The sequence below is a fragment of the Eutrema salsugineum genome, unplaced genomic scaffold, assembly GCF_000478725.1.
Source record: "Eutrema salsugineum unplaced genomic scaffold, Eutsalg1_0 scaffold_5, whole genome shotgun sequence".
Taxonomy (NCBI): Eukaryota; Viridiplantae; Streptophyta; class Magnoliopsida; order Brassicales; family Brassicaceae; genus Eutrema; species Eutrema salsugineum.
The window spans coordinates 9,409,954-9,433,614 of record NW_006256612.1 but is presented as its reverse complement, the minus strand read 5'-3'; the positions used below and the strand labels follow the sequence as shown (position 1 = coordinate 9,433,614).

The following is a 23,661-nucleotide window of genomic DNA, read 5'->3' as shown; positions in this document are numbered from 1 at the left end:
CTGGTTTTTATCCAAATTAACAATTACCACCACCAATAGACATTTATTGTAAAGTTGAAATCTTTCATACAACAAAGAAACTCTCTTTCACATATAACAAAGAAACAGAATTAAAAAGAACAAATCTTTAGCTAAGCTTCTTGGGATTTTGCAGCTTTCAATGCTTCAATAACCGCAGAGAAATCTTCATCGCTAAATCCATAAGATTTCGCAACCTTGTAAAGCTCGTTAGCAGCTGCTGCAACCGGAGTAGACTGAGAAACGGTTTCTGCTAGTCCGAGTGCGAGTCTCATATCCTATACAGAACATTAAACAAAATCATTCCGGTCTCAGCAAACTTGAGACAGTCTTTGTAAGAATCTAAACAAGAACATATCACATTATCACAAACCTTTTGCTGGTGCTTCAATGGAAAAGCTGTAGGGTACACTGACTTGATCATCGAAGGACCCTTTAGTGAGTACATTGGTGCATTGATAGCTCCCTGTGAGACAACCTGCAGGTGTTTTTTCCAGGTTAATACCAGATTTGGGAAGAAAATATCTGCTGAATAAAGGTATTTAAATTACCTCGACCAGCACATTTGGATCGAGCCCTACTTTCTTGCTTAGAAGTATTCCCTCGGCGAATGATGCCATCATACTGCAAATTGTATGAGACGAGAGATCAGGGAGGTGAGTCTGATACTTTCCAAGAAAGGAAGCCATGGATGGTTGAATCAATACCTTCCCATGATCATGTTGACGACAAGCTTCATTGCTGCTCCATTACCAACTTCACCCAAATAGAATCTTGACTGGATCATAAAATGAAATGCTTTAGCTACAGAAGAAATAAGAACTGAAAGCCAAATCACAAGCATAAGAGATACCTTTCCCATGATGTCAAAGAAAGGAGCAGCTTTTTCGTAGAGCAGCTTGTCACCTGAAATTGTTAGACACCCGTAAAGCAAAATAATCTGAAATGTATAGAATGACGATAAAATACTGTTAATAAAAGCTCAGTGAGGAATAAGCTACTACTAACCTGCAGTGAGGAATATCAACTGCCCATCTTCAGCAGGCTTTTTGGAACCCGAAACTGGTGCCTGTGAATATCATTAGAGATGACTGAAGCCGCCCAATATGCTAAAAGTTTTCTTAGTAATCCCAAAAAAGATTTTTATAAAGAGTATTTACCTCCAAGAACAATGCTCCAGTATCCTTAATTTGCTTGCTGATTAACATTGATGAGGCAGCATCAACGGTTGAGACATCAACATACCTACATATGAAAAGCCAGATATCTTGAAAGATTTAAACACAAACAAGACGCAAAGCCTAAAGCTCATGAAGGAGTAGGTAGTAGATACCCTTTTCCTGAGCTAATTCCAGATACGGCTCCATTTTTTCCACACGCAACATCAATCTGACAAAAAGCAAAACACGGTTTGTGTCTTTATACGGAGTGGAAGAAGAAAGGAAAACAAGAAACAAAACAAAAAACAAAAGCGAAACATACGCACTGCACTTTCAGGATCAGCAAGCATTGCAAATGTGAGATCGCAAGCCGCAGTCACTTCTTCAGGAGACGACTTGTACCTGCAAAACAGGATAAACCTGGTTAATCAGAAGTTTCGCAGGTGCCATTTAGCTCTTAAACATCACTTGGAAATAAATCATATAATTCGTTATAAGAAGAATTAAAAATTCTTACTTTGCTCCTAATCCGATGAGAGGATCACATTTGCTCTTCGTTCGATTCCATACAGTCACATCACACTACAACCAAGCACCAAAATATCAAAATGAAATTTGATGTGAATTGATCTGTTTACGCATAAAATTTCATCCGACGTCTAGACTTTATTGAAGGTATATGCGAGGCAAAAAGAAGTCTTACCCAGCTTTGAGGAGGTTTTGTGCCATAGGAGAACCCATGATTCCCATACCCAGAAACCCAATGCTGACAGTTCCAAGTTCATCTGTCACACAAACCACCATTCCTCAGATAAGGCTAACCAAAAAGGGAAATTCAAGACCAGTATTCCAACATCTTTCTCGAAAGTTGTGGTTTTTGTCCTAAGAAAGAGAGCGATACTTCACCATTTCTCCACATTCAAGCAAATTCATGGTTTTGTAGGCATGTGGGAGTTTAGCAACATTTGTAGGCATAAAACAAAACAAGAAATTACCTTTAGTGGAGGGAGTGGGTTGCAGAGAAGAGTAAACCCTATAAGAGAGAGAAAACAGAGGTTTTGAGAAGAAGAGGGAAACGGGCTTCGGTCTGAATCGAACAGGGATACTAGGGCAGAAGATGGAGCACAAAGCCATGGCTCTTGAAGAAAAAGAAGAAGACGCAAAAGATAATGGGACGCAAGGCACGGCCAGTGCTTTTTTTTAAGTTAGAGACTTCGCTCCATCAAAGTGTGGCCGAAAATCTCACATTTCGAGGCGGAAAATACTTTTTTTTTTCTGTTTTTTTCAATCAAGGAATGAACAAAATGACAAAGAAATACATACGTACTGTTTAACCATTAACCATTAACCATTAACCAAATCCTTTAAGGTTCTTTGTTTTTGATGTTGTGTATAAAAGAAGTTATACAAAACTAGTAGGTATGCGTTTTTTTATCCTTCCACACATTACACAGTTTTCAAATCGATTGTTCTGTTCAATTTTAACTAAATTAACTCAATTTATGCTGGTTAAACCAAGCATCTTTTATATTCTCTTGGTTGCAGAGAGGGCTTTTTCGACAAGTAAAGATTATAGCGACAATTAATTCTTCGAACACCAAAAAAGAACACTAAATCATCTTATCTAACCAAGAAATTGATGTGCAGTCATAGTATTACATTAGATGTTTTCATACGCAATAAACTTTACTATATAACATTAAATACATATAATAAATCAAAAATCATTCATTTCAACCAACAAAGGTCACTAATTTTTGATGTAATGATAAACTAAAACTAAATCCATTAAGCAAATTTTGGTTGAAGTCAATAAATAGATTTCTTATCAAATTTTGAGAAGTCAATAAATAGATTTCTTCTCTCACTAAATTTCAAGTCACCCAATAATCAAATCCTCTTTCTCTTGGTTTTCATTTATTCTTCGCTACTCAAAATTTCATAGAAGTTGAATGTACACAAAACACATTCTTCATAAGATATATGTTCAAGACCTCTTTAATTTTTTTTTTATTGTTTACGAATGAAATCATATCTACAAGAAAAAAAAATGATATATGTTGCCTACTCTACCCAAGAAAGAGCTACTTTCGTCCTCCAAAAACGTCAATGTAGTATAACAAACAACTCAAATTTTTTCGAGACAGAATTTCATTTTAGCTCCAGTAGTTGTGAATTGTCCAACTCAGTTCTCTTCTCCGGGCAGAGCAACAACAGTTTCAGTCACCAATTCACGTTCTGCAAGTTCGCAATCTTCCATTTTTATGCCTGAATAGCAACACAAAAGAAAATAGCGAGATGGTTTCAGTGGAATGAGATGAGCTATACTACAATGAAAAACGTTTCTAAGACTTCTGAGTTTATTGGCTTTGATCTGAAAGATCGAGATGGCAAGATTCCTATGTGCAAGTAATTTTGCTTTAGTAATAAGCTTTAAAGAGCGTTGCTAACCAAAAAGAGTCTTTCTTCTCCTGTTCCAATAGTTCTTCGAAAGAGATGTCTGAAAATTCATCATCTGGACTGTCTAGCTCGCTGTTCGAATTGTTTTTGAGTTCCATGGAAGCGCTTATCTCAAGAACCTACAGTATCAGAAAGAGTATTCATGGCTATAACTATAGTTAAGCAAAAAAAAAAGAAACCAGAATCCCAAGGAAAGTCTTTAGAATTGTGCTAACTGATTCCAAGACAGAAGTTAACACAAATAAGACTCTGATGGTTTATCATACAACAACAATAATCAGCAAGATTAATCCAGAATCAGATTTTGAGGTTTTAGACACATACGACACAATCAACAGAACAAGTGATTGAGTTTGATTATACCTTTTTGTATGCAGGTGAAAGTTTTAGCTGTTGTTGGAGCCAATTATAAACAAGTGCATCTTCTTCTACTCTTTTTTGTTCCATCTCAAGCTTGTAGATCTGATGAGACACAAACGTTACATTTTGCCTCAAAGCAAGAGAGAGAGACAAAAATCAGACAAGAACTGATGAAGCTAACATTCACCTGTTGACGAAGTCGGTCAAAGGAAGATCTATCAGCCTTGAAGAGAAGAGCTTTTGTTATTGAAAACTTACGCTTAATTACCGCCGACCTAAAATATAAAACAATCAAGCTTAAATTAGCGTCACCGGGGAAGAAAATTCTAGGCAGTCAAACAACCAACATAGCCACCATTAAAGGTAAATTTAAGGATGAAGCATAGAACACAAAGTAGCTACATTTGTTATGCATATAGAAATCGAATTATTGAGGTGTCAAGAGCATATGCACATCTAGAAGCTCTCGATAACATATTCCCCAAAGTTGATATTTGCACCAAGGAAAATGAACACTCAATAAAGGTATTTTTAATCGTACAAGAAACAACCTTGTGTGTATCAAAATGTAGGAAAAGGACAAAGGATCTGAAATGGAAATGTTATCCTCTTATGGTAGTGTTAACTTACTTGTGCTGTAATTCATTTTTGGCTTGTATCAGACAATTAGCAAACCCCCCAACCTGCAGAATTGAAGAACCCAAAGGAACTTGAGAATTTAAAGTCAACAAGGTTGGAAATCTCAGTAATCCAAATGCCAAATTGAAGTAAGCTGATAAGAAATAACTGGAACCCCGCCAGCTCACAAGTTTTCTTGTTTATCTACTTAAGTAGTATTAGATAATGAACTAACACCACCACAAAGCTCAAAGCCACAGAGGTTTAAGATGCTGAATAAGCCTATTGCTTCAGGAAATTCAGAAGCTTAGTAGACATTAATGCATTTTGAATTTGAATTTAAGGGTTCAAATTCACGACTTTGAGAGTTTCCGATTTCCAAATCCCAATACAGTTATATAACCTAAGAAGCTGACCTGAGCTAGAGTCAATCCTTTGGCAGTATTGCATTTGACAAGCTGATCGTATTGCTGCTTAATCTTCCTCTGCGTAGCACTGGTCGTCGAGGTAAAAGGGTACAAGCAAACAAACTCCGGCTTCATTTTTTCCGAATCCGAAATCGATGAAGACCTTGGATTCAAAACTAACCCATCTCCTACATCAGCCCGCTTTTCACCGCTATATTCGTCATTTCCACCTCCTCTTGTGTCTGATTTCTTCTTCTTACCTCTCTTCTTCTTCTTCTTCTTCTTCTTTGAAGGCACTCCTTGATCTTCTTCCTCCCAATCCCACTCTTCCTTGTTATCGGAGAGCAGTAACTCGTAGAGACGCGAATTCGCTAAACGGGTCGGGTTATTTTCAAGGGATTGGTACTGGGCTACGTCAGAAATCTCAGATAGAGACTCGAGTTTGGTTTCGGACTCGGATAAGAGTTTCTGCCTGTAAATAGCAGCTCTGCGGCGGGAAGCTTGTATGAGAAAGAAGATAGCAGAGACGAATGAGAGGAGGGAGAGAGTTAGGAGAGATGAAAAGAGTAAGGAATACATCAGAGGGTTTAGTGAAGATGCTATAATTTCGATTTGTGCGAAATGCGGAGCCGCCATTAACGTGCTTCGTACATCACAGGGAAGGGAGAGGAAACATAAAAAAAAAGGATAAAGAGAAAGCGACGACGAAACTCTTTTTCTTAGTAAACTTACGATATTTTTATGGAAATATCTTAACTATTTTGGATTTTCATTTGATTTTGAATCAACAAGTCCGATTATAACCATGCATAACTATAATTCTAGTTTTTCTACTGTGATTTCAACATTATAATATAATAATTGTAAACGGTAAAAAATTCGATTAACATATTTTTAGTTTTTTTTTTTTTGTCATCAACATATTTTTAGTTTAACTTCCAACCTGAGATTTTTCGGTTTTAAAAAAATAGTTTTGATGACCATTTTTATGGTAAAATACTGAAAGATGTAGTAACATTTTAATAATGATTAAATATGATTGTTTTCACTAAATATCTGAATTTTTTTGACACACTAACTAATATCTGTCCTTTTGAAATTTTCTGTTTTTAAGTTTGTATGTTGACACACACACACACAAATGAAAAAAACTTGTACAATGTGAAAATATATTCATTTAAAGTGGATTATTTTCTTCATTTGCCGAGCTGAACTTTGAAAAATGTAAATTTAGTGTCTATAATTTCTTTTTGTCAACAATTTAGTGTCTATAACTAATTGATCGTAAATTAATAATGTTCCAAAAATTAACGCTTGTCATTGTATTCTAAATATGTTTGGGCCTTGGGCCATTGGTCGTCTGGCGTGTAGATTGAAGATAGATCATAAAATTGAGAGTTCTTTCTATTCTCTAAGTGTGTTGCGAAACGTGAATCTAATTATAAAGTTTATATTCGCTCCTTGGTCAACTCGGTCGTTGTAGTATAGTGGTAAGTATTCCCGCCTGTCACGCGGGTGACCCGGGTTCGATACCCGGCAACGGCGATTACTTTTTTTACAGGGAAATAGATTTTTTTCGAGAAAAAAAAAAGGAAAAAATTGGCTTCGCCCGGGTTCGAACCGGAGACCTTCAGTGTGTTAGACTGACGTGATAACCAACTACACCACGAAACCGTCGACAACTTTGCGTCTATTATGTTATTTTCAACCAATAAAGAATCCGCATTTAAACCAGAAATAACCGCAAACCATCAGGCCGGTCACGGTTCAATTCAAAGAAAGATGGTTTGGAAAATTGCAAAAAAAAAAAGTCCAGTCTCGATTTAATCTCTCTAGAGATTTACGACAAAAAAAAAAAAAATCTCTCTAGCTTGAAAGCCCTCGCGACTCGAGAGTCCGAAGATTTCCTCTGAAAACGATTCAATTTCGTTGTTTCCTCGTAAAAGCTTCGTGATTTCGGGGACTTTTTGTGGGTTTTTTTAAGTTCTTCTCTTCTAGAAAGTATGGAAGATAAGGGAAAGGGTGTGGTGGGAGAAGATGAGGAAAACTTGGTTTCTGAGCTAGAAAGGGGTCAAATCAATATGGAAGAAGATGCTGGTGATGGTAGTGATGACAACTATGACGATGAGGACGTAAACAGTGATGAAGAAGACCAGGGAGGTGATGATGATGATGAGGGAGATGAGTTAGAAGAAGGAGAAGCTGCAAGTGAAATTCCAAACATATTCCAACGCGTTGATTATGAAGCTCTGGCTGAGAAGAGACGCAAAGAACATGCTGATTCTCAACGGTTAGTTTTTTCCCCATCTTTTTGCCTTTTTGTATTCGGGTACAGTGTTTCCAAGATGGAAGTGAGAATTACCTTGAGCCCAGTTACTTTTCTTCATGACTGTTTCTGAGATTCTGCAAATTCAAATTCTTTCATCATTATGTCTTCATTACTTCACCTTCTTGCTTGAAGATCCCTCAAACTGAAAAATCACTCTCTGCCAAATTTGGAGGACGAATAGTTTTTTACCCATAAGCTTTATTTGGCTTAATGCTTTATACTTGCGAATGTGATTTGAGAATCCGATTCAAGTAACTTTTAGTTGGATTACTTCGTTTGTGTTGCCCTACATTTCTTGAGTTGATTAGTTATTTGTGAATGAGACAGTGATGGATCAGAGAAGAGAGCCACGTATACGAATAACACCTCGGGCCTGGAAGGAATCATGGAATTCTTGTCTTCTGGTCGCCGACGAAAGTCTCGGAAGGTGTTTTTTCCTTTAGATATCTACTATTTTTATGTCATTAGTTAACTTGTGTTACATTCTGTCTTAAGTTCGTCTCTTGCAGCAAGAACTTTGACCTTTTGTCTATTATTCGGCATTAACTCTTCAAAACAATACTTGAATTGCATGTTCGTCCGTCAAACTCATAGAACTCTAAAGCATGACTTTCATGTGCTTCACTTGTACATTCTCTCGTGCTACACTTCAGCGAAATTATAGGATGGGCCAAGTGTATTCATATTAAGCTGGCAATTCAGCATTTGCTGCCACTTGCTCCTTAAAATTACATTTTCTACACTTCTGCAGCAGAAAAAAAGGGGTAGAAGACAGGGCTCAAAGAAAGAAGTCTCACCTGAGATTCTTAAGAGGTTTAGGGAGGCTCTTTATCTTCACGCAAATGGCCGTGACATTGAGGTAATCCAGATGAAGTGTTTGTTTTCTCTTGGTATCGTGCTTTTAGAGAGAAAGGCATAGCTCAGGAACACCCTTCATAATTTCCTGAATAACTAAACTGATCCTTCTCTACCACAAATTATATAGTTTGACTATTACATATAAGAAATTGCTGCTTTTTCCTAAATGGTGTGTGTCTATCTTTATGGCTGATTCAGATTTACTTTCTTCCAGGCTTTACCTATTTTAGTAGAAGTTATTAAGCAAGCACCAACCTTCGATACAGCATATTATTACCTTTCACGTGTATCTGAGCATCTTGGTAAGACCGAATCATCGTCGACTGAAGCATTGAAGATTGCTGCAAATATCAAAGGTCCAAAATCACCTTTTTGGAAGTTGCTTTATGAGAGATTCAAGTAAGTTCTCTTTGTTTATGCCTGTATTCATCTGCTTCATCTTGTACAGCAGAAATGGCAAACGAAAAGTACTTTTCTGTGACTACTATATGCTTGTTAATAACGGCTATCTAGATGTCAACATAGTTGTTTACAGTAAGACCTAGTCAAAGATTTTAGGGCTTGCAAGTAAGTAAGTAGCAAGAAACCAACTTTGTTAGCCCTGGTAAATTAGTAATACAGACAAGGGGAATGAAGACGCGGGGAGCGGGGAACTTGTTTTGTTTTCTGTTTAGAGTTGTTGTCGACTGTGGCAAGGTAAGTAACAAAAAGTAAATGATTTCAGGGAACAAGAAGACTTATTGTCAGCGAGGAGTTATGCGTCCAAAGCAATACAAGCTGATCCAGATGATATCCCTTTGAAATATGAATATGCAGACCTCTGCCTAAATGCTGAAAAATATAAAGACGCTGCTGAAACCTATGAGCAAATATTTCGTCGGTATCCTGAGAGAATTGAAGCGCTCAAATGGGGGATCGAGGTATATAGGCTGAATGACTCGAAATTTCTTCGCATTGCTAATCCTTGTGATGTAGTTTCTCTACCCAGAAAAAGACAAATATTTATACCAATTTTGTGAACTTATTTTCACCTTTCTTTTTTGATTTTGTCAGTATTTCCTAAAATCCGGTGAGGGTGAACGAGCAGCAAGCATCTTAGAGGATCATATCAAATCCCATTCATCAGAAGTGGGGCCAGATGTCTTGGATTTACTGGCTTCTGTTTTCATGCAAATTAATGCGTATGATAGAGCTCTTAAGTATATTCATGACGTGCGCCAGATTTACAATCCAGGAAAAGAACTGTCTTCTAGCTTGAAGATCAGACAAGCCATCTGTCATGTTCGCCTTAAAGAAATGGAGCAGGCAGAGGTTTGTATATCTTGCTAATTATCCCAATGATTGCTTTAAAGCTATACACCTCTTCTAATTGGTTTAGTATATTCATATTTCTATGTCAGTTCTCTTATGCAGTAATCTTTAATATGGTTTGTGGTTTCTGTTTTCAAAAATGTCTGTTTCCGTGATCTTTGTACCTGCATATATGATTGACAACATTTCTGACAGATGTTGATGTACCACTTCTTGTGAATGATGTTGCTTCCCTGATCTGCAGATTGTGTTAAGTATTCTACCACGGGAGGCTGTATCTGAACATCCAGAGCTCATTACCAATTTGGCTGATGAGCTAACAAACATTGGGAATTTTCACTCTGCTCTCAAATACTATTTATTAGCAATCAGTGAACCTGTGAATGTAAGGAGATCACCAGTTGTGTTCCATTGTTTCTTCTCTTACAATTTTGCTTCCTCCCTTGGGTAACTTGTTTTGTGGTTTTCCTTGTAGAATGGCTATTTGTTTGTGAAAGTTGCTCGCTCTTATATGTCATTGGCAAAACGAGAACAGGCCATTGTTTTCTATTATAAAGGTATTTTCTTAATGTCTCTTAGTAAGAGGTTGGTTTAGTTGTTGTCTATATGTGTTTTCTAGAATGAAAGAGATCTTAGATGCATATGTTCTGTCCATATATATCCTCCTCTTGTCAAGATTAGAGGGATTGATACAATTTCACTATGTTCTGTCCATAGTTAATTGCATGGGATGTTTTGAGAAGGTCTCCAAACACAAATCTTTTATGATTTTCTATGTCTTGCAAATTAAAAATATTATCGTCTATTGTATTTTCTGTTTCTCACTTTTCCATTTGTTGCTGACTGAAATTCCTCGCAGCTTTGAATGAACTCAGTGATCCGGTTGATGCGCGCATAACTCTGGCTTCACTTCTCCTGGAAGATGGCAAACGAGATGAAGCTGTATTAGTGCTTTCTCCTCCGGAAGATCCAGGTAAAAAAATCATTCTCTTCTCTGGCCATATCGTCTTAGTGAGTACATATTTACCTAAGGTTTAGTAAGTGAAGACTGGTGTGAAGCCTTGGAGCTTACGTTAGGCACCCATGTTATATTACCTTATTAAAATAGCACTTGGCATATTTGATGCAAAACTTTGTATAAGTACTGATTGTGTTACCTTTTCAATGTTGAATTTAACCCTTGCTTTTTTCTTCCAAATGTTACTTTTGACAGATTTGATGCAAAACTTTGTATAAGTAATGATTGTTGTGTTTTGTCATATGTTATAAGATTGCTAAAGATGGTTCTTTTCTCCAAGTGTAGATCTGGATACTGCTAAACAGAAGGCATGGTGGAAGAACAGAAAGATCAGGATGAATCTTTGTCAGATCTATTATTCAGAGGGGATGCATGAGGACTTTGCCAACACAGCACTGCAGTTGGTTCTTAAGTGGGTTTGGCGGCGGACGGTAATAGCCCTATATCCAAGTGTTTTGGAATGCTTTATCATTTAATAAATATGCCAAAGAAATTGACAACATAAATGATTTCTGCTTCTTGAAGAAAAACGTACGTAGACCCATCTGAACATCCAGCATTTCGTTAGGGTTCTTTCATTTAACATCAGCAGAATGTAGTTTCTTAAAAAAAAATTGTATGCTGGCCTTACCTTGTACTTGCATTAGGTAAAGGGGAAAAGAAAACGATCGGTTCTTTCGGAGCTTCAAAGCAATAAAAGACGCCGACGTCCTAGAGATGCTGAAGCTTCCGAGTGAGTATAAAATATATCCACCATAATGTTTAAGCCTTGTAATTTCTGTCTGCACATTATTATTAACTTTTGTTTCGAAACATGTTGAGCAAGGTTGAGAGGTGGACCAAAAAAGCTGCGCAAAATCAGGCAAACATTAAATGAAACAAGAAGAATCAGAGAACGGGCTGCTATTAAAGCTCATAACGAAGATATCTGCAGTGAATCTGAGGTATCTATCACAATTTTACCTTACCCTATTACCTGATAAAAACTTCTACCACTAGACTTTTGTCTTTCAACCTATCCACGTATGGTTACTTATTATTGGTGACAATATGCCTGACAGTTTTTTTGTTGGTTTGTATACCAGTATTGCGGACACTGTCCTCGTTGGTTTAATTACTTGAAATGCTTTTGCCTTTTATATTGACCGGGGTTATCCTGACTTTTCTACTCAGGAAGAAATTATCAAGGATGAAGAGTATCACCGCCTCTTTGTGGATGTAATTGACCGTTCCCTTTTACTATTATGTAGTAGATTGTATATCGTTGCTTTTTACATAGTTTTAACTTCTAAAATTGCCCGTCTTGTAGTTGTGCAAGGCATTGGCATCCCTGCAAAGATATTGGGAAGCTCTGGAGATAGTTAATCTGGCACGTAGATTGGACGCCAAAATGCTGCCTGTTGAGAAAAAAAAGGAGCTTCAGTCACTTGGAGCTAGTATTTTTTTTTTTCTTAAAGACTTATAGAAAAGTCGTCGTCTTTTAGATTTTCCTGCTGGGTATAACTCACCGCTTTCTTGGTTTGATGTCTACAGAAATATCGTGCGATACTATGGATCCAAAGCAGTGGTTTGACTGTGTAAGATCTGTCATTCAGCAACATCCATATCGTTTGAATGCCTGGAACTGCTATTACAAAGTAATTTCAAGGTATACAGGGCGACATTTTACTTGGAAAGTCGTGTAAAACCGGTCTCGTTTGCAAGATGAATATATCATTATTATCATTATTATGTGCAGACTAGGGAAAAGAGCATCGACTGAAGCTAAGTTCATGCATCACTTACGAAGCAAGTACAGAGATTGCGTACCGCCTATTCTGATTGCTGGTCATCATTTCACCGTGACAAGCCGACATCAAGATGCTGCAAGAGAATACCTCGAAGCATATAAACTAATGCCCGATAGCCCTTTAATTAACCTCTGCGTAGGTAAGCATATGTATCGATGTATATCTCTTTCGCTTTCCCGAGTTACCTAATCAGTTAGATTAGAGTTTCATCTTTCTACATTCTTTTTTCAGGAGCTGCTTTAATCAACTTAGCCCTCGGTTTTCGACTTAAGAACCGGCATGAGTGTCTTGCTCAAGGCTTTGCATTTCTATACAACAATCTCAGAATCTGCAGTAACAGTCAAGAAGCGTTGTATAACGTTGCGCGGGCGTATCAGCACGTAGGACTTGTGACTCTTGCGGCTTCATACTACGAGAAGGTTTTAGCGGTTTACGAGAAGGAATATCAGATGCCGAAACTCCCTAACGAAGATCCAAATGTTGCGGAAGAGCGTAAACCTGTTAACTGTGACCTACGCAAAGAAGCTGCACACAATCTGCATTTGATCTATAAGCACAGTGGAGCGTTTGATCTCGCAAGGCAGGTCTTAAAGGACCACTGCACTTTCTGAGTCTAGTTTATTTTCAAAATTCTACAACCAACTACACTATTATATCATTATCTAAAGGTTGACTTAATACTTCATTAACTGAAATTATTTTGAGTTTAGAAGTTTCAATTTCGACGTTCGAAGTATATATCCAATACAATTTTCAGTTCGTTTTGGACCCTTAAGGTTAATCAAATGTAAAATCCAAATAAAACTTAATTTTATGGTCCGGTTAGATTTGAGATACGATTAAAAAATTAAACTAAATCAGTTTATCTTCTAAAATTGGGTTTTGATTATATCGGTTCGAGCCGGTTAATGTATGACCAAAGAAAAGGGTAGAATCAAAACTGGGCGATTAAGATCACCATAATAGAGAGCAACATTTTTTGTCGTTATACCCAAAAAAAAAAAAGGATTTGTAGAGACGGAATTTCAAAGTTAAAATAAAAAGGCTTCGGTTAAAATCTTGAAAATTCCCCATTCCTTAAGCGAAAGCAAAGATGTTCATCTCAGAACTGACCATTCTCATTGCAGAAGAAGACCCAACGATCCTTTCCAGCTGCAAATGACAACACTTCCATTAGAATTCACTTATTACATTGGTGCTACTGAGTGAGCCGACTCTTTATCAAGGGTAAAAAAAGATTAATCAGCATCTAAATGTCAGAAACTGCAGAGAACCCGACTTCAAATATTCCTCCGTGATTGATCTCTAAGCATATTTTTATACCACTCTTTATTCCTAGATTGACTTGAGGAACTAGTAGTATTTGAATCAATGTAAGTCAGAAAACCAACTAGGTATGGCTCTCAGTGTGTAAAAACCATCAGAAGATTAAAACTGAGAAGTGTGTAATTACCTTGAGCTTATCAAAACGAGAAAAAAGCGCAGTGGACATCATGTCATGCGATCCATCCAGCATGTTCATTATCTGCAGTTAAATCTAAAATGATGAGATCCGACCATCTTTCTCCTGATAAGAGTTGTGTCGCAATTAGTTTGGTTAAGATGCTCTTACCTGAGGGTAAAACTCCTTCCTCTCCGGAAGAGAATAGAATATCAAGTTCTTTATCCCACGGATCTGAAACCCCATAAGCAGACATTGATCAGAATCGTATTTGTATCATACAACCTTAATCAGAGATCAAAGATATTATTGTTTTTTTTCTTAAAACAAAAAAAAAACCTGGTATCTCCGATAGAAGTATGCTCTCTCAGTGTAAAGCATGATCTTTCGGCTTCCTCCAAAAAACCATTCTCGTGCACGGGATATATCCGAATTTTTTGTATAGCTGAAAACAAGAATCAGGATTAACTACCATCCCATGAAAGAAATCCAGAAATCAATGAAACAGCAACTTCAGGTACAGGGAAGAAAATGATCTCACTCTCCAAGAAGACAGAAAGAGGCATTCTGCGACTTCAAAAAGTTTCTAAGCCTGACAAAGTCGAAGTAAGAATGGATAAAAATCATTACTCCTCCCTGCAAACAGGAATAAAATTACGTGATTACAACAAGGTCTTTATTCTGACCCAACTCTGATGTTTTGCATTCTATGTTTTTTATGGCAACTTAAACTATGGACATCAAAATAGTTCAGACTTCGAATGATGGGAGTACCTGAACAGAATCTTTAATCTTTGGGAAAATCTGTACCAAAAAGAAAACAGAATCAGCAAATATTGTATTTACCATTAACAATAAAATTAAAAGTCTAATTTAAGTAGTGACCCTACTTTTAATGGTATAGAAACGAAAATTGAACAACAAATTGCGGCAACTCATCCATGAAAATTTAGTTACTAAACAAATCAAAACTAGACCTTTTTGGCAAAATATTCAAGACGTGCATCGTCGACTTGGATCATGGAGTCTGCATCAAATCTTTCATAAATCTGCAACACAGACAAAAGAGATAAGATGTCTAGAACAATTATATTTTGCAAGATAAGATTATACCTGACGGATAGGCAGCAACACTTGATCAAGAACACCTTTGTATTCACACGCCAGCTTCATCTGCAATGATTCAAATTTTAATTTAAACTAAAACTGAAAGACAAATTAATCATCGTTTGGAAAAGACATAAAAGTTCAATTCAAATCACAGTAGTAGTCTCTAGCCTAGCCATCCCATTAATCATCTAATACCTTCATAACACTAGCAACAAAAAGATACCCGAAATGCATGTAATATAGAGGGATAATATGCTAAATATGCCCACCTTTCCTTTATAGTTCAAGCAATGCTGATTGAATAGAACATTCATCTCTGAAATGAAATATTGTCTGGGTTAGTACGATTTCGGAAAGTTCACCATAATTAAGAGTTATGGAATATATCAAACACGAAAAACAAATAGAATTTAGCCATATATGAAAAAACGCAGTGGGCAGATCAACACCTGGGGTTATATAAGAGCTTAAAATTATTGACTGCCGATAGAACCGTGCATGTCCATCCAGATACCTAAACATAAGACGGTTTTTTTAGAGATTGACATAGTTGGGCTGTGGGACATAAACGTATTAGAGAGAAACACTTGAATTCAGAAGAATTACGTACAACGGCCTGATTCGCATGACACTGGTACCATGTTGTTTTGATGGCAATCTGTTTAAGTGGTCGACGACTGTAGCAAGGAACGACCAATTCTGAAACATTACAATAAACCATATAAGAAATGAACTCATAATACTCAATCTTTGCAAACTCTATAATTCAACCCACAGCCTACCTGCATAGATATTATGTCTGCATGATCGATGACCAAAACCTATCCACATGTAAGTGAAATATATATTAGTAAGTTCAATGAGGAGTTGCAGAATACAACTTCAAATATTTGCAACTACAGGCAGCAATATAAAACGATAGTAATGTTACTGACCAACTGTGGTATCAGTCGTCAGCTATCAACTATATATATCTTCTTCAAGCAATGATAAACAAATTACCTCAATGGAGGACAGATAATCAACATCCCGTTCCTTGTTTTCTTGTGCTTGATCAATGGCCTAGTAAGAGTACAACTGATAAGAGACCGAATAAAGAGGACTAGATTATCTTACAAAAAGGTATATAATGGTACCTACCATATGCAACTTGAGAGGGGAAGCAATAATCATGTCTGAGGAATAGAAATCACCATATAGCCTAATGCTCTTCCTGGAGTGGACAAGAGAATTTAAGTCTCAGCCAACTACCAAATTAATTACAAACAGGAAGCATTCACTGCAATGTTTACGGAGATGTAGGCTAAAGATATACCTTGTATGCTTAATGCCTAACATAAACTCATCATCACTGTTCTTCTCACCAAAGAGGGCTTGCCAATCAGAAGGTTTTTTAGACTTTTGAGTTCTTGAGTTCCCATTTGTGGATGTCTTCCCATCCCCGTCATCAGAATCGTCTTCACATCCAAACTCAGCATTAAACCGGTCAAGGTGTTCTACATTAACCTGAAACCAATGAATGATATTTAAAGAGCAACTCATGAAAAAATCACCAACCGAGGCAATATCCATGCAGCAAAATCTATATTCACCCTGTATACCGGGGAAAAAACACACACAATTCTTTCTACATCATTTGCTAATCATCAAACTAGTACTCATCCGTGAAATGTCTAAGTACCATAAAACAAGGCAACACATTCACAAAGCAGGCGCCAATTAAAAAATAAATGACTGAATTTCATATATTAATATACCCTTTGAGCTTCTGGAGTTAGTTGTATGAGCCTCTTAACAACGCGAAAGGCAATACTCCTCAATGGTAGTAGAATCAGTACCTGCATATACCAATAAACGCAAGACCAGTTGTCAAATGCGGGCAACAACATTTAAAGACGTAAAGTATCTGCAGAAGAAAAGGAGAAGGGGTCACCTTTGGACGAGTAAATCCTTGGTCCAGAAATCCATCATCAGAAAGAATTTCCTCTTCAGACGTCTCTCGATGCTTGACAATTTTACTTTCATTTTTCTTCACAAGATCTCTAGTTCTAAAAATGTGATTCAACTGCACAAGACAATCTGACTTCAATATAAGTGGAATGAAGATGATCTTAGAAAAAAGAATAAAAGTGTGCACGCACAGAATGCATAAGGTATGCGTCCATGGCACTTGAGTCTTCTTCGGGGCCTCTAATGTAAAAGGGCCTCTTGTTAGAATGCAAAATATCCAGATAGCTATTGCCTAGAAAATCAAATACCATAATCAATGACAGAGAAGAAAAAAAGACCGATATACAATACAAAAGAAATCGGAATTTGGTGATTCCCAGAATCTAATACGTACAAATGGAGAAGAATCTTCTCCTTTTAGATGAGTCAAAATCTTTTCCTCCAGAATTTTCGTATAATTGAAGCCAGTGCTTAAATAACTTAGGCTTGAGGCCGTATGTAGCATCACTCTGAACACCCTGCAAAATTATATTTTTAGTGCTACTGGGAACTCATAAGTTTGGAAGGAGAATTTTGCAACAATAGTTTCTGTGGAGAAGGTTCTAGAACACATACATCAAGGAAATTTTGTATTGTTCCTTTCCACCTGCAATTTGGCATGTCAATGGCAGGTGCTTCCCATTTAAATTTCCACTTGCCTTTTGGTAAAGTTTCCAATTCTTCACTTGATAATTTGTGACTAAGGTGCTCACTAAATGCACTGAACAAAAAAAAATGTCTGATTTTCAATTTTGAATTGGATGAAACGGAGTACGTCAAACTGTAGGAAACTTTTACAGAAACCACAATCCAGATTAAATTTACCTATTAGATGAAGAAGCATCTACAGAAGATTGGCCATTCGTACACAACTCATGCTCCTCATCCGTTTCACAATCCTCAGAATCTTCATCCTCGCTATGATTATCATTGTTCTCCTGCTTTTTGTTCTCAGTAAGATCTCCAAAACTTCCCTGATCAGTCCCTTTAATAAAAATAAAAATAAAAGAGATCAATAGGCTGAACAACCGCGCAACTCTTGCAAGAATACTTAAGAACCAATATGCCAGAGGTGAGTAACTAGAAATGAGTTTAGAAAATCATTTTCAAGTTTACAGAAGTATGCAACGTCTCAGCTTATGTGGGCATAAGTGGGCAAAACTAGCAATAATTTCCGATACAAGATAAGGAAATACTTACTTTGAATCTCATCATCCTCTCCATCTGTAGAACTTTGATCCTCAGACCCACTGTTCTCATCCTCTTCCTCATCTTCATCGTCCTCATCTCCTTCGGTGTCGCTTTTACCTTCCTCCTCTCTCTGCCTGTAAAGAAGATTTGAAAACCCAGACTTAGTATCTCCCTCGCCGCCAGTAAAAATGTAATATGCCAAGAAACTTATTACATACGATCTATACAATCTTAAAAAATAAATTTAAAAGAGTAAAGGACATAAATTTCCACGGAGAAAAGAATGAAGAATATAAATGCTATAATCTTCAAACTACCATGACATATAACCACTATTGCAAAGACTTCCAAATCAACCAAAAACTTAAAGATGAGACATTATAAAAGTACCTTCTTTTGTTCATATCAGCAACAACCTTGTTAGATGAACCGAGAGATGCCAGCAAATGATCGTACGTCGTCGGTTCTCTGTAAACCATTGGTTCCAATTCGTCCTCAATAGGGTCTCCTTCAGATGAATCTACAACACAATACCCAAAAGAGTTTTAATTGATTAGTGGGCATACAATATGAAACTAATTGCAGGAAACAACAAAGAGCTAACATACCAGGATCCTCTGTTGGAGGATTGGAAAAAAGCCCCTTTTCAACAAGTTTAGACTTCTTCGTATCCCGTTTCCTATCAAATTTCTCCAGTGGCCTGTGCCTCTTCGACACCAAATTAAAGTTTGGAGCCATCTGAGGGAAGCTGAGCCTTGTCGCTTTGCTTAACAGATGTCGATGATGATTCTAGCGTTTCCACGGTCCAAATCCAGAACCCGTTCTGAGTATATGCAACCTGTAACCGAAATAAGGGTTTCGGGGAGAGGCGATGTGAAATCACGATTGGTCAGGAAGGAAATCGAAGAGGACGACGGAGTTTTTCGGTGGAGGAACAACTAACGCCGTTAAAGCTCTTTCGGGTTTAGGGTTTATCGAGTTTATTAGGATTGAATGGGCAAAATAACTACTTGGGCTTGGCGCTAAACTTTCTTACACTGTTTAGTGTTTACTAACTTACGCCAATGGTTGAGCAAAACCGGACCTGAACCAATGGAAAGAAGTTTAGGACCCATCAAATAAAAATAAATTCTTATTTGTAGTCATTAATTTACGTTTTAGTGCTTATTCAACGAGGATCTTGAATCCTATTTTATTATGTCTACCCAAAATATTTAATTGCGAATCTTGCATCCACATGAAATCTTCATAATATCATCATCTATCATTTTAGATTTATAGGATCATAATTTATTTATTTATTTGCATGTTGATTTGAATGTAAAAGTATTTATCCAAAAAAAAAACATGTAAAGTGATATTCACGCAAATAAAAACTTTGTTTGCAGTGACTATAACTGTTTTACTGAGGAGATAAAAAGAGATTTAGGAAATGAATCACATTATAGGCTTATAGCATCATAATTATGATACCATTGTCATCAAAATCAATTGTTTATTTTGTTAAGATCGCAGAATTCAAGGTTTCCAAGTTGGAGGAGTTGTGGGGTTAAATGAGCCATGTTCACTTGTCCATCGATCAATAATGCCCAAAAAAAAAAAAACTCGGCAAGTCTCAGCTCTTTCTGGCCTGGCATTTCATGACCTTTGCAGTTTTCTCCTCGTTTTCTTCTTATTACAGTCCCCTGTGGCATGTTTTCATTGGCTATCACCTCTTTTCACTTTATAAATTGAGACAGTGCTAACGTTGCATGTTCTTACCCCGTGGCACCTTTCACCTCGTCGTATATCTATTGTGATTTTTTCTTCGTCATTTTATGAATGTGTTATCATTTACTTTATCTTAATTCTTATACATAAGCATTTCAATCATGATTAGCAAGCCAATCCAATCAAGATAATTTAGAGATGATAAACGAAATCGCGATAATACACTCACCGGAATAACACATCAATTTGCGAATTACGTGATATAGATCTTTAAACCGCGAAGAACAAGAAAAACAAATTTTGTTGGGAGATAAACTTCTCTTAAATTATGCAATGTACAAAATTATACCAATCATCGGAAATTCGGAATAGTCACTAATTTGGATCAGTTCCGAACAATCGGTCACAAAAATGGCGTGGTCTTATTAGTGTCATAGTGTGTATAACTACTTATTAGCTATTTTCTTATGTATGTACCCCATATAATTCACATTTTTTTTAATACATATAAAATGCTTAATTTTTTCTTCTTTTTTAGAAATTCAAAACTTTATAAAACCTGTCAATTGTTCACCTTTTCTCATCACATATCACAAACACATCACACTTGCAGCAAAAAAATATCTACCTCCCATATTACAAAAAAAAAGAAGAAAAAAAAAACAATATGACAACATACGGCACAAATCCGACGTCGGCTAACGACCTAGCACCAAAACTCGAGTACATCACACGAGCCAACGGCCAACACAACGTAAGACCAGGCCTTGCCACGCGCCGTCCATGGAAGCAAATGCTCGACCTCCACTCCTTCAACTTCCCCCGCAAAATAGCCACCGTGATCACCAGAGTCAGAGCCAACACCGTCTACTTCCAAACCAATTACACCATAGTCGTCCTCTTCTCCGTCTTCCTCAGCCTCATCTGGAATCCCTTCTCTCTCCTAATCCTACTCACCCTAATCGGCGCGTGGCTCTTCCTCTACTTCCTCCGTGACGAACCGCTCACTGTATTCGACCGGGACATCGACCACCGTCTCGTCCTTATCTTCATGTCCGTTCTCACTCTCTCCATCCTTTTCTTGACCGATGCAAAGCTCAATATCGCGGTGGCCGTCGTGGCAGGCGCGGCGGCTGTGTTGTCTCACGCAGCTGTTAGGAAAACCGAAGACATGTACCAAAACGACGATGAAACCAGTCGTTTACTTCCCTAAGTTAAATTGATCATCTTCATTTGCTAGAAGAACATGTCACATTATGACTATGAGATTGATTGTTTCATTGCGTTTGGATTTTCCAAATTTATTATCACTAAAATTTTATAACTACCATTGTTTATTAGCTTTTATGTTTGTGTGTCTACTACAAAATTATTACATGACATTCAAAATAAAACAATAGTTACTTGAGAAAAGAAAAAAGTGCCCTATATCAATCAATATTCGTCCCAGTATCTCGCCATAGCCTGGTGTCCTTTTATTTTGTTTTTTAAGATATAACCAAAGTAAGTAGGTTGATATTATAGTTCTGAAAGCTTGAATTTAAGAGCATGTTCAATGATCCTAATGGGGTTCTTAATGAATATTTAGTTATAAATTTAAAGTTAAGAATCCCTCTTCAGAATTTTAGATTTTGCATGCTCCAATGGTAGAACCCCTAATGGGGTTCTCAAAAAAAAAAAAATTTGCCAAACAAGTGTTCTTCGTTATTAATTTAGTGGGCGAGGCCGGCTTAGAATCTAAACCATGATCTTTGATGGACTGATCGGTCAAAACTTCGTGCATTATGTATGAAGAAGACAACTTGAAGAGTTGAGACGATAAATCAGCCTATTACATTCAACTTTAGGATCTTTTAAATTTTTCTCATTTGCATGAAGAGTAGTATCATGTATTCGGAAAAAAAAAATATTCAACGATCCTTAATTTGTCCTCGTCATCAAATCACTTCACAAGTTTTAGAGGAACTTGACGTGCAAGAGGCAACAAAGGCTCATGAGCAATCCCAACAGATATCTTGCAATGATCAGAGCTCAAAATCTTGTCCTTTTCTTCTTCTTCTTCTTCATCGGATGATATAACATCGTTTATTATTCCCATTAATATACTTTCCATAGCTTCTCCATCGGTCCAATCTCTAACCGCAGCCTTAACCAAGGTTGGATTTTGGCTAATCAAATCCCAAACCGGGAAATCCTTCCTTGGCATCATGTAATCTTGAGCTTTGAGTTTAAGACTGGGACAGTAATCACCAGCACCATCTCCAAGATATATCATCCTGGTCTTAGATCCTTCTTTGCTGAAAGAAGCTTGAATCCTCTCAATTATCAGACCCTGTTATGAATAAAACATACGATTATTACTTAGCACTTGAGACGATTATACAAGAAGAAAAGAAAGGTTTATCAGGTGTATAACTAGGTACCTTGCACATGTTAGGAGGGCAGCGAGAGCAACCATGGGAGGATTTGGTGAAGTCGTGATAAGGAGAGATTTTTAATCTTCCTTGTTCATCCACAAGTCCTGGGTTTGTGTTAATCTCTGAGAAATACTCACTAATCCCGAGATGTTCAACGATCGTTTCGATGAAGAAGGTGTTCGCGTCGCTCACAATTCTCAGCTCGCACCTGGAGATTTACCGGATCGTAAATTAACGTCGGATAATTCAATCAAACGAAGATTTAAGAAATTCAAAAATCGGATTTTTACCCTAAAGCATGAGCGGATTTGATGGCTGGAATGACACGAGGATGAATTGGGATTCTCCTCAAGACTTGTTTGATTTCTTCAATGGTTTTACCATGATCATGAAGCTCCTTCATCATCAGATCCTGTTACGTAGAACCAAATATATGGTTTTTAAGGTTTCTGCAAAAAAAAAAAAAAACCCAGAAACAGAGCAGAACTAAGAGAGCGATGAACAAACCATGAGAGAGTTCCAAGGCATTGTGGGGAGAAGCTGATCGAACAAAGCAGTGAAGCCAAGTTCGTCGACCACCCAATTATCGCTATCTACATCGATGATCGTCTTGTCGAAATCGAAGACGACGACAATATTGTTATTCGTCTTAGCCGCCATTCTCGGAGAAAGAAATGACAAAAGGAATCTGTGCAGAATTACTAGAGATTCAAAGTATTTTAGATTTATGTGTGATTATGGAGTGTGGAGAAGCGTGATTTATATATAAATGGAAGAGATGGATATATACGATTTGATCGGAAGATGCCATTGGAATATTACCTTGAGAGGAGAGGAATAAAAATCCGTTTTTTGATGCGAAGAAGAAATAACTTTCTACTTCTAATTTAGTTCGTATTTGAAACCGTTGGATCTTCTGACGTTTAAGGTCAAACATTGACTACGTGTGATGATCCGACGGTGCTGACGGCTCTTGGTTTATTTTGTGGGTATTATTTAGTTTGGCTTGTTAAAAGTTCTTTCTGTTGGATTTTTAGGCAGTTGAGAAGACACGGGAATGAGATAAAGGAATATTCCACTAATATGTAAATAACTAATCCGTTTCTCAATTTTGTTTATTTATTAAAGGAAAAAAATTATTTAGCAATACGTCGAAAAAAAAAATTCTGCATTAATATATTGTTTCTGCCAAACAAAAAAAATATATATATCAGCTAGTTAAAATTTTGTTTTATAGTGATACCAACTTAATTAGATGAAAATAATATATATATATATATGTATGGGTAGTGCCGTAGTGGCTTTATCGATTAGGTCACGCACTTTATCGTCGAAAAAGTTAAAACCGCAAAATTCATACTTGGGTTGGATTAACCTTAAAACATTGAATCTATCAAATATATATATATATATATTATATATATATCAAATAAATATATATATATATATAAATATACATCAAATAAATAAATAT

General features: G+C 36.8%; 6 protein-coding genes and 2 non-coding genes across 10 annotated transcripts; 3 read left to right on the top strand and 5 right to left on the bottom strand.

Annotated features, from left to right (window-relative positions):
• Window position 1: 1 nt before the first annotated feature.
• On the bottom strand, window positions 2-2,439 carry LOC18993132 (glyoxylate/succinic semialdehyde reductase 2, chloroplastic). Its single transcript, XM_024152472.1, has 12 exons — window positions 2,174-2,439; window positions 1,882-1,963; window positions 1,696-1,761; window positions 1,505-1,580; window positions 1,352-1,407; window positions 1,179-1,263; window positions 1,027-1,087; window positions 872-924; window positions 726-796; window positions 570-642; window positions 392-496; window positions 2-296 (listed from the first exon to the last, which is right to left on the bottom strand). The coding sequence occupies exons 1-12, from the start codon at window positions 2,310-2,312 to the stop codon at window positions 132-134; spliced, it is 1,032 nt and encodes a 343-aa protein (XP_024008240.1). The 5' UTR covers window positions 2,313-2,439; the 3' UTR covers window positions 2-131.
• A 665-nt stretch (window positions 2,440-3,104) lies between these two features.
• Window positions 3,105-5,691, bottom strand: LOC18993131. Its single transcript, XM_006416616.2, has 6 exons — window positions 5,033-5,691; window positions 4,629-4,681; window positions 4,186-4,273; window positions 4,002-4,100; window positions 3,630-3,757; window positions 3,105-3,446 (listed from the first exon to the last, which is right to left on the bottom strand). The coding sequence occupies exons 1-6, from the start codon at window positions 5,657-5,659 to the stop codon at window positions 3,410-3,412; spliced, it is 1,032 nt and encodes a 343-aa protein (XP_006416679.1). The 5' UTR covers window positions 5,660-5,691; the 3' UTR covers window positions 3,105-3,409.
• An 805-nt stretch (window positions 5,692-6,496) lies between these two features.
• On the top strand, window positions 6,497-6,568 carry TRNAD-GUC. Its single transcript has one exon. It is a non-coding gene; the product is annotated as a tRNA-Asp (tRNA).
• A 55-nt stretch (window positions 6,569-6,623) lies between these two features.
• TRNAV-AAC lies at window positions 6,624-6,697 on the bottom strand. The gene has a single exon. It is a non-coding gene; the product is annotated as a tRNA-Val (tRNA).
• A 200-nt stretch (window positions 6,698-6,897) lies between these two features.
• Window positions 6,898-13,076, top strand: LOC18993130 (general transcription factor 3C polypeptide 3). Of its 3 annotated transcripts, none has more exons than XM_024152605.1 (17): window positions 6,898-7,313; window positions 7,680-7,779; window positions 8,107-8,211; window positions 8,425-8,609; window positions 8,935-9,130; window positions 9,264-9,521; window positions 9,766-9,906; window positions 9,997-10,078; window positions 10,381-10,494; window positions 10,825-10,970; window positions 11,187-11,272; window positions 11,366-11,483; window positions 11,713-11,757; window positions 11,849-11,975; window positions 12,073-12,187; window positions 12,278-12,468; window positions 12,561-13,076. In XM_024152605.1, the coding sequence occupies exons 1-17, from the start codon at window positions 7,027-7,029 to the stop codon at window positions 12,938-12,940; spliced, it is 2,676 nt and encodes an 891-aa protein (XP_024008373.1). In that variant the 5' UTR covers window positions 6,898-7,026; the 3' UTR covers window positions 12,941-13,076. The 3 variants fall into 3 exon arrangements, with proteins under 3 accessions (XP_024008373.1, XP_024008374.1, XP_006416677.1); XM_024152606.1 differs by having other exon boundaries at window positions 8,104-8,211; window positions 11,193-11,272; XM_006416614.2 differs by having other exon boundaries at window positions 6,899-7,313; window positions 8,104-8,211.
• Window positions 13,077-13,204: 128 nt separating this feature from the next.
• On the bottom strand, window positions 13,205-19,029 carry LOC18993129 (U3 small nucleolar RNA-associated protein 25). Its single transcript, XM_006416613.2, has 24 exons — window positions 18,669-19,029; window positions 18,451-18,580; window positions 18,070-18,194; window positions 17,695-17,854; window positions 17,446-17,590; window positions 17,225-17,348; window positions 17,022-17,122; window positions 16,814-16,945; window positions 16,638-16,718; window positions 16,196-16,386; window positions 16,021-16,093; window positions 15,883-15,942; window positions 15,663-15,701; window positions 15,491-15,579; window positions 15,330-15,394; window positions 15,150-15,196; window positions 14,884-14,943; window positions 14,748-14,819; window positions 14,545-14,574; window positions 14,312-14,406; window positions 14,110-14,215; window positions 13,942-14,004; window positions 13,783-13,854; window positions 13,205-13,481 (listed from the first exon to the last, which is right to left on the bottom strand). The coding sequence occupies exons 1-24, from the start codon at window positions 18,796-18,798 to the stop codon at window positions 13,407-13,409; spliced, it is 2,265 nt and encodes a 754-aa protein (XP_006416676.1). The 5' UTR covers window positions 18,799-19,029; the 3' UTR covers window positions 13,205-13,406.
• Window positions 19,030-20,361: 1,332 nt separating this feature from the next.
• On the top strand, window positions 20,362-21,153 carry LOC18993128 (PRA1 family protein F1). Its single transcript, XM_006416612.2, has one exon. The coding sequence runs from the start codon at window positions 20,438-20,440 to the stop codon at window positions 20,981-20,983; it is 546 nt and encodes a 181-aa protein (XP_006416675.1). The 5' UTR covers window positions 20,362-20,437; the 3' UTR covers window positions 20,984-21,153.
• A 356-nt stretch (window positions 21,154-21,509) lies between these two features.
• Window positions 21,510-22,946, bottom strand: LOC18993127 (inorganic pyrophosphatase 2). The gene is made up of 4 exons (XM_006416611.2): window positions 22,695-22,946; window positions 22,478-22,599; window positions 22,194-22,395; window positions 21,510-22,102 (listed from the first exon to the last, which is right to left on the bottom strand). Exons 1-4 carry the CDS (start codon window positions 22,845-22,847, stop codon window positions 21,713-21,715), a joined length of 867 nt encoding a protein of 288 aa, XP_006416674.1. The 5' UTR covers window positions 22,848-22,946; the 3' UTR covers window positions 21,510-21,712.
• Between the last annotated feature and the right edge of the window lie 715 nt (window positions 22,947-23,661).

What these genes read in the sequence shown, in the direction of transcription:
- LOC18993127 (XM_006416611.2), bottom strand. Translation starts at nt 22,847, where the DNA reads ATGGCGGCTAAGACGAATAACAATATTGTCGTCGTCTTCGATTTCGAC. An exon ending in TGCCTTGGAACTCTCTCATG is followed by an intron (nt 22,600 to 22,694) that starts GTTTGTTCATCG and finishes TCTACGTAACAG; the next exon opens with GATCTGATGATGAAGGAGCT. An exon ending in GCCCTCCTAACATGTGCAAG is followed by an intron (nt 22,103 to 22,193) that starts GTACCTAGTTAT and finishes TATTCATAACAG; the next exon opens with GGTCTGATAATTGAGAGGAT.
- LOC18993130 (XM_006416614.2), top strand. Translation starts at nt 7,027, where the DNA reads ATGGAAGATAAGGGAAAGGGTGTGGTGGGAGAAGATGAGGAAAACTTG. An exon ending in CATTGTTTTCTATTATAAAG is followed by an intron (nt 10,079 to 10,380) that starts GTATTTTCTTAA and finishes AATTCCTCGCAG; the next exon opens with CTTTGAATGAACTCAGTGAT. An exon ending in TATTACAAAGTAATTTCAAG is followed by an intron (nt 12,188 to 12,277) that starts GTATACAGGGCG and finishes TATTATGTGCAG; the next exon opens with ACTAGGGAAAAGAGCATCGA.
- LOC18993129 (XM_006416613.2), bottom strand. Translation starts at nt 18,798, where the DNA reads ATGGCTCCAAACTTTAATTTGGTGTCGAAGAGGCACAGGCCACTGGAG. An exon ending in TGTTGCTGCCTATCCGTCAG is followed by an intron (nt 14,820 to 14,883) that starts GTATAATCTTAT and finishes TCTGTGTTGCAG; the next exon opens with ATTTATGAAAGATTTGATGC. An exon ending in TCTTTCTGTCTTCTTGGAGA is followed by an intron (nt 14,216 to 14,311) that starts GTGAGATCATTT and finishes TCTTGTTTTCAG; the next exon opens with CTATACAAAAAATTCGGATA.
- LOC18993132 (XM_024152472.1), bottom strand. Translation starts at nt 2,312, where the DNA reads ATGGCTTTGTGCTCCATCTTCTGCCCTAGTATCCCTGTTCGATTCAGA. An exon ending in ACCCACTCCCTCCACTAAAG is followed by an intron (nt 1,964 to 2,173) that starts GTAATTTCTTGT and finishes TTTGTGTGACAG; the next exon opens with ATGAACTTGGAACTGTCAGC. An exon ending in TCTTTGACATCATGGGAAAG is followed by an intron (nt 797 to 871) that starts GTATCTCTTATG and finishes TTTATGATCCAG; the next exon opens with TCAAGATTCTATTTGGGTGA.
- LOC18993131 (XM_006416616.2), bottom strand. Translation starts at nt 5,659, where the DNA reads ATGGCGGCTCCGCATTTCGCACAAATCGAAATTATAGCATCTTCACTA. An exon ending in TTGACCGACTTCGTCAACAG is followed by an intron (nt 4,101 to 4,185) that starts GTGAATGTTAGC and finishes GTGTCTCATCAG; the next exon opens with ATCTACAAGCTTGAGATGGA. An exon ending in TTTCACCTGCATACAAAAAG is followed by an intron (nt 3,758 to 4,001) that starts GTATAATCAAAC and finishes CTGATACTGTAG; the next exon opens with GTTCTTGAGATAAGCGCTTC.
- LOC18993128 (XM_006416612.2), top strand. Translation starts at nt 20,438, where the DNA reads ATGACAACATACGGCACAAATCCGACGTCGGCTAACGACCTAGCACCA.